Raw genomic sequence first — 8,473 nt, 5'->3', positions numbered from 1 at the left:
ATCCTAATTATATTTTAGATTTTTTATATTTAAAATAAGATGTTTATCCTGTATTTGATTGTGTTTATCTGCAGTTAGTTACACGAATTCAGTTATGGGATGAAATCGGATAGGGATGAATGGGTTTAAGAGTTTTAAGAGTTTAAGAGTTTTTAAGAGTTTTAGCCAAATGCATTATAATATAGTATAGATATATATATACATATGTCTGTGTTAATATATAAAATAAAAATAATAATGATAAAATATTTTTATATAAAATATATAATATAAGAAATTATATATATATATATATATAAATATAATTATAGATATGTATATTAATATGTAAAATAAAAATAATAAAATATATTATATTTTGATTGATTTTGATATGGTTCAAGTTTAAATGAATTTCATCCCCTAATGGCACCCCTCTCAAAAAAACACACAAGTTCAAGTTACAGTTGATCAATTTCGTTGAAGTTCACAACTGATTTTTTATCTTAAATTCGTGTCAAAATAGAATTCGATCGAACCCGGTTGAAGAAGTTTAAGTGAACCTGGTTCTTTTCATAGGTGAAGAAGGAATAAAGCCATTCCATTTATACAAAAAGACTTCCAATTGGACGGCTATTTGGACTATAAATAGTCATGAAACAAACTGAAAGGACTTGCAAAGCATTCTCACAATTGTAAACTTCACTTCAAAAACATGGCAACTACAGCACAATGCTGCAAGACCTGTGGGAGAACCCTTGTTAAGATACGTGGGTCACAATATGAAATATGTCCTGTATGCCAGGCTATTAACCTTTTCAACACAAAGATCAAAGGCCGCATGCCATCTCGAATTCAACGATTTATGAGTGGTGTACAGGATGATGATCAAGGACAAGCTTATAGGACATCAGCCGTACCGCAGTTGTCTCGTTTGCTAAACAGCAGAATCCAACATCTAATTCCTCAGGTGCATGGGAAGAAGAGGGCTGTTCTATGTGGTGTGACCTATAATGGCCACAAAAAGAAACTTGAAGCCAGTGTTCGAAATGTTAGGAGTATGCAACAATTACTAGTGAACAAACTGGGCTTTCCAAATGCTTCCATCCTCATCCTTACAGGTGCTTTTCCTCTCTTTCTATGAGCAAAATTCTAGACATGAAAATTATAGTATACTAATTAACAGAAGATGATTTTGGAAACTCAAATGTGCAATTTGAGATGAATTATGACCGGTGTCCTTTTGTTGCAGAAGAGGAATCAGACCGCTCTAGGATTCCAACAAAACGTAACATACAAATGGCATTACGGTGGCTCGTCCAAGGTTGCCAATCTGGGGACTCATTGATGTTCTACTATGCAGGGCATGGATGCCAAGTGCCTGATGAAGATGGAGATGAGATTGATGGATATGATGAAGCATTATGCCCTCTTGACTATAAAGTGGTGGGAACAATACTAGATGATGAAATAAATGCCACCATTGTAGCACCACTGCCTCGTGGAGCAACACTTCATAGTTTTGTCGACACTTGCTTCAGCGGAACTGTCCTAGATCTACCTTTTCTTTGCAAGATCAACAAGTTAGTATCAATTATCTTATTCCCCCTTCATCTCCAAAAAATGGAACATTTTATTTTGTATGAACATTTTTGACATTTAGCTATATAATAGTAAAACACCTAATAATTAATCAATATGGTAAAGTAATAAGTTGCATTAGATTTTGGGATAGAAGAAGTGTCAACCTTAGAACTTAGAAGCACAAGTTTTGAACTGTTTAGTTGTTGCAGTTTCCAAAATAAGAAACTTCATGAGATTCACTTTCCAAGCAGGGATGGACTCTATATGTGGGAAGAACACCAACATTCAAATAAAGGAACTAATGGCGGAAAAGCATTTTGTATTAGTGCCTGTGCTGACGATCAGAACTCAGCAGATACATCGGTATGTACTCTTAAGTGTCTCCTTCCGAAAACAGTAACTCTGTGTGTGTGTGTGTGTGTGTGTATATATATATATATAAAGGAGTGCGTACTTGACTATTCTATGTATAGTTTTGCTTGCCCAAGTGGTATAATACTAGCTTTCTCTGGATAAACCTATAAGGCTGTTTTGATTTCGAAACCTACACAAGTACAACCTCTTATGTTGTTTGTCAAGACCTTATCAAATGTTATTTACAGATAATTCCACCTACGTTACATGGTTTCTTCTACTTCAATTCTTTGTATGAAAAGATTAAACAAATTAAAGGGAAAAAACAAAGTATACACTATAAAGATGTTGTACATTAGAAAGAAAGGAAAGAGAAACGCCAAGTTAATTTCAGAATAAGAATAAGAAATAAAGGGAGTGCGCCACCCAAGTTATGTTGGCATTCGAATTCCCCCTGTAATGTTTCTTCTGTGCTAGCTCTGAGTTACCTTTGAGTTGAAGGTTCCACTGGGTCATGGTGGTGAGTTTTTAAATTCTAGCTACTGTTACAACACAAAACTTTCTGTGTGTGTGAGTGTGTGTGATAGTTTCTTGACAAGCGGTTCATGGTTCAAACTTACAGCTAAAAAGAGATTGAAAATATATTCTCTTTATAAAGATTATCACTGTGAATTACAGGATAAACTTCTCAAAATTGTTTAAATTTACTGAGCATTATATACATTAATGCTTGTGCAGGCTTTCACAGGCAATCCTATAGGTGCATTTACCTTTAGCTTCATCCAAGCAATTGAAAGCGAAAGCAAACTGACATATGGAAGGTTACTTAGCTCCATGCGCAAAAAAGTTCATCAAGCTCAACAAGTGGTAGGCCGATTCGTACCATTTGCATCTTCAATGTCGCAGGTATATATTTCTCACTTCATTCAAATACTTAAGGTTTTTCTAAGCTTGTACATGTGCTTACATTCAGAAGTTTGGTCTTTGTAGGAGCCTCAGTTATCCTCATCCACGAGATTCGAGATTTATTCTGAGCCTGTAATATTATGTCCTAGATAAAACATCTAGCCGGTGTTAACCCGAATAAACCATACAAAAATTTAGCAAAAACTTGTGGCATTAAGGCCTAAGCTAGCTAGGGTCTGCTAGAATGATTGGGACTTCTTTTAGATACTCTAGATCTAATGAGTTTCAGTCTTGTACTTATCTATTACCTAAGACATTATACATGAAATAGTCCATTGCATGAGGAGTGGTCTTGGATGGCATGGGTTTCAAATATGCCCATTATCGATATTGTATGGGCTGTTTTGAAGAATTTCCTAAGCCAATGGATACTGTATGCATGGTTGGTTGGATTCTTGAATAAAAGTTTGTTTCTATGCAGGCCTTATTGTATTATTCTTTCTTTCTGGGTTGTGCATGTTGGGTTTAGATCACACGATACTGAACGATAAAGTTCCAAATTTGAAGCAAAAACAATGGCAAATGTATCTTTCCCATCAACTGATGCAGAACCAAACTTGGATCGGAAAAACAAGATGAATAACGTAATACATAGTGAACAATCAGAAAAGCACGCATACAAGTACTTGAATCACAAAATTTATATAAAAAACGAGCATTTTATTCTTTTTAACTTGACACCGGTATCATTATTAATTTATTTTTACATTTTTTTTAATCATCGCAATTGTTTACACGAAACATTAGAAGCTATTTACTCATAAGGTGAAACAACACTTTGGTGTTTCACATCACATTTTACGTCATTTTTTGTTTCTTTTCACATTGTGAAACAATCGTACATTGTTTCAAATTAGCAATATTTTGTTGTTTCATAGTATGAAACAGTACTTTAGTGTTTCACATCACATTTCACGTCAACTTTTGTTTTTGTTTTATTTTCAAATTGTGAAACAACAACAGGGAAGGACCCAAAGAATAATTCAAGCGTGACACCATTTTGTCTATAAGAAACAAATATAGAGATATTTTTCATAAAATTGTTTTTCATATGTGAGATCTTGTGGTCAAGTCTTTTATTGCAAATTATTTTCAGAAACATAATAAATATTAAATTAAAAAGCTAAAGCCTAAGAAAATGACACTAACAAGATTCGAACTCGGGTCTAAGGTGAAAGAAAATTAATGCAAACCAGCTCTACTAAGGAAAATTTGTATCCTTATTGTTGTTTCAAAGTATATACAGTGGCACAAAACAAATTGATATAGTCCTCATTTGGGGTGCTTATGGTTGGATTGATCAGATTGAAGTCATTTGAATAACTCAACCTTATGTTTGCGGTTTGAAAATCTAAACCTAACACAAATTGTACAAGTTTGTTGGGTTAATCGGGTTGGTCGGATAATTGATATTTTGATACATTAAAATATTCAACCTTGAATATATTGTTTTCTCTACTCATAATTTTTTTTTCATCATCAACATTTGGTACAACTTATACATACTCTTTAATTCACATTCAACAACTTCTCTCAATTTGCATGTATATATTCATAGTTACTAAACATAATATAATTATATATAGATGGAGAAGAAATTGAATATATATATATATATATATATATATGAAGAGGGTACGTGATAGTGTAATTATCCAATGTACATATTTGTAACGACTAACTTCCAGCTCCAAAATTTGTCCAACTTCACACCCGGAGAGTTTTCGTCACGATCGGGAATTTCTTTTTCATGGTTGAGGAGTGTTGAAATTTCATTCCTTGATCCTTTTTTGCTTATTTTCATGCCCAAGCATAACTACACATAAAAATACTTAATAAACCTATTCTAGGGATGAAAACACACATAAAACTTCAGATTTTACTTATGGAAAAATCTGGGTGTTACATATATTAATAGGGGGCTTAATAATGATATTAAATCCAAAAAATTAAAGGATCAGTTTGGGTTGGGTTCAAATTATTGTAACCAAATATTAACTCACTACCTACGGTTTGAAGATTTTACAACTCTATTAGACATTGGGCTGCTTCGAGTTGAGCTACTCCACGTTGGGTTGGGTTAGGTTGGCCAGGTTGGTTAGGTTTTTTAGCATCCCTAGTCTTTATTGTAGTTTCAAAATATATATATGATGGTACACAACACATTCGTATGGTGGCATTTTTCACGAACATATATTTTTTACACTACGGCGGTGGAATGAAAAGGTGGCACGTGCCACCCCAAAAACTGCTTGGGTCCATCCCTGAAACATCGTTTCACCTTGTGAAACGACACTACAAGTCTACATATATTTCACATTGTGAAACGATACTTATTGTTTCATATTAGTTATGCTATTTGTTGTTTCACAATATGAAAGAATAGTTAGTGTTTCACATCATATTTCACATCAACTTTGTTTTATTTTCACATTGTGAAACAACATTGAATTTGTTTTCACTAGATTTGTCATTCTATGTGATGTTTTTATATATTTTAAAATAATCAAATATATTTTATAAAAATGTATGTTATTTTATACAATTACCATTAAATGATGTATATATGTGAGAAAATGAAGGTGGAAATTTTTTGATTATTAAATTATAATACAATATCATAATTAAATATAAAAGATTATATTTAATTATAAAAGATTATTAAAACCTTTCCCCCAAAACCCTTCCCCCTCTTTTTTTGCCTAAGAGGGGTTTATATGTTGCTTAAGGCTTAGGCAACAAACCCGTGTTGCCTAAGTAGTGTTGCCTTCTCAATGTTGCATAAGAATCAAGGCAACATATGCAAACAGAATATGTTGCCTAAGCAGACTTCTTAGCCAACACACAAAAGGTTATGTTGCCTAAGCAAAAAACATATGTTGCGTGAGTTATCAGCTTAGACAACATACTCTATCTTTATATGTTGCCTTACATATCAACTTAGACAACATACTCTATCTGAATATGTTGCTTAAAATATCAACTTAGACAACATACTCTATTTAGATATGTTGCCTTTGAACTGTAATTAACATAATATAAAATTTCTTTTAGGCAACATTTATATTGTTTAATTGTTGCCTAAGATTTTTGTGTACCATGGTGTAGTTTTTTCTTGCACACTTTCTACAAATGAATCTCAAACAAGCAAACAAACAACCAAATGTTTTATATAAACAACTTTTATAACCAAACAAAACTAATTAAGTTCAATAATTGAAAGATAAAAATTTTCCTAAATAAGTCTAAAAGTAGACAACAAGTTCAATAACACAAAATTAAAAACTTAACCTAAAGCGTTGTCTCTCTTAATCGCCTTTCCGGTGATAATTCCTCGTCTTGCCTTCTTTGTAATCGGTTCTTCCGTCGGTTCCACTTGGATGCGGCGACAATTGATACGTATATCTAGAGCAAGTGGCCAATTAGTAGGTGTGCTCGTCTCTGATGACGCCGGTGTAGTTGGTGAGTCCAAAGACGGAAGGTACAATTGTCGTTGGACGGAAGGTATCGCCTCTAATGAGATCTCTACCAAATCACCCTCTAGGCATGCCGTAATCCACCCCAAGACCGACGCCTTCGCTAAATTAAATGCTTAAGTTCTTTCTGGAGGCATATCTGTTTTCGTTTCTGTTTCCTAAAGGGTATTTAACTAAGAAGCAGAAACATAAAGAAAAACAGATTTGATAACACAAGGAGTAAGGCAGTTACCAAGCAAATTTGATAACATGAGTGAAAGAAACAGCAACTTTAGAGAATGAAACAAAGCAAAAATGTGACTTACATAGTGAAAGAAACAGCAATGAAGATCTAAGTTGAAAATACCCCCCTGGTTGTCCAAATATATAAACCCATATGAGTTTGTGACTCACATTCACTTTAATGCCAATAGTATAAACTACAAACCATAATATATTTGTATCAAAAGCTTCGATACCAACTCAGACAAACACAAACTTCAATTAAGTTGAATTATTTATCAGGAAACAATCACCCTTTTCTTTTACAATATTGATGCAGCTGATTTTTTTATATTTGTAATACTTTAGTTTACCTTTGCAATTTTCAGCAAATTTTATGTCAATCAACTCCAATCTAAAGTGCTTTAAAAAAACAAAAAAAAACAGAAACTCATGAACAGACTAATGAAACAAAACACTTGTTTCTATATGCATCAAGTGACAACTAATCACAGTTTGGGAAGCAAGAGTACCTGTTTCAATTATGTATTATGGTTTGGGAAGCCAAGAGCACCTAACAAAGACAACAAAGAAAGAAAGCAGAAATTAAATATATAGTATAATATCACCAACAACGAAACAAAGACAACAAAGAAAGAAAACAGAAATTAAATATCACCAACAACAACTAAAATCTATAAGTGCAGGTTAATAATCTGTTGGGAGTAGGTTCCCTAACAAAGATTGCAAGCAACATGTTCTCATCCTATGGAGAAGACGATGATACTTGGAAAAAAAAAAGTGAAACCACTAAGAACAATACCTGGAGGGAATACGATGATACCTGGAGGGAATACGATGATACCTGGAGAATGGAGAAGAAATCAATAATTTATGGAGAGGAAAAATAATTTGGGCAAGTGTTTTGAGGGAAAAAAAAGTGAGATAAAAAATTTTAGAGGGAAAGAGTTTTGTGGGAAAAAAGAGGGGGAAGGGTTTTGGGGGAAAGGTTTTTGGGGGGAAAAAGAGGGGGAAGGGTTTTGGGGGAAAGGTTTTTACCTTTTTCAACTTTTCTGGAACACGCCTAATTAACATGGTTTCTTATTAATATATGATTTAAAGCATATTTAAATAGAAATAAATCCTAGAGGAGTATAAGTTAGATATAGAAGCAATTATATATAAAAAGCCAAGGTATCTTTATTAGAAAAAGCTTTGTACATATTTCTTTGTTTGAATATTGATAATAAATACAAATAGTACAATAAATATTTATTAGATTAACTCAAATTTAAAATCCGTACGGATTGGTCGGGTTGGTTGGGTTGATACTTTGACATATAATCAATAGGTCTTCAAATCGTTCATTTGAAAAAATTGAAACCCTTCTTATTGGATGATCATGAGATTAAAATATTCTTTTAACTTTGAATATGTTATTTATCTACTCATAATTTCTTTTTCATCGTCAACTATTTGATACAACTTATCCATATTTCTTACGTATATCACATTCAGTTAATTTTCGCAATTTACATMTATATGTTCACAGTTACTGAACATATATATAAATGAGTTATATAAAGATATTAACCCAATATCAACCCAATACTTATGGTTTGACAATTTTACAACTCGATTAGACATCCAAGAAATAAAAGGATATCGGGTTCATCGGGTTGGGTTGGGTTCAAATAATAGTAACCCAATATCAACACAATACCTACGGTTTGACAATTTTACAACTCGATTAGACATCGGGTTGCTTCGGGTTGGGTTATTTGGCGTTAGGTTGATCGGGTTGGTCGGGTTTTTGAGCACCCCTAGTAGTGGATTAGTGATGGCCATTTCTGCCATAGATTCCAATTAGTAATTTAATTAGCAAATTTTAATTGAAGTATGAATAAACCAGC

General features: G+C 33.0%; 1 protein-coding gene across 1 annotated transcript; it reads left to right on the top strand.

The window, feature by feature from the left end:
- The first annotated feature begins 694 nt into the window (after nt 1-694).
- LOC112507856 (metacaspase-1-like) lies at nt 695-3,265 on the top strand. Its single transcript, XM_025112589.1, has 5 exons — nt 695-1,100; nt 1,232-1,562; nt 1,815-1,926; nt 2,656-2,823; nt 2,908-3,265. Exons 1-5 carry the CDS (start codon nt 695-697, stop codon nt 2,974-2,976), a joined length of 1,086 nt encoding a protein of 361 aa, XP_024968357.1. The 3' UTR covers nt 2,977-3,265.
- Nucleotides 3,266-8,473: the final 5,208 nt, after the last annotated feature.

Source organism: Cynara cardunculus (genome assembly GCF_001531365.2).
Source record: "Cynara cardunculus var. scolymus isolate 2C chromosome LG 2, CcrdV1, whole genome shotgun sequence".
Taxonomy (NCBI): domain Eukaryota; kingdom Viridiplantae; phylum Streptophyta; class Magnoliopsida; order Asterales; family Asteraceae; genus Cynara; species Cynara cardunculus.
This window is presented reverse-complemented; position numbering and strand designations above follow the sequence as displayed.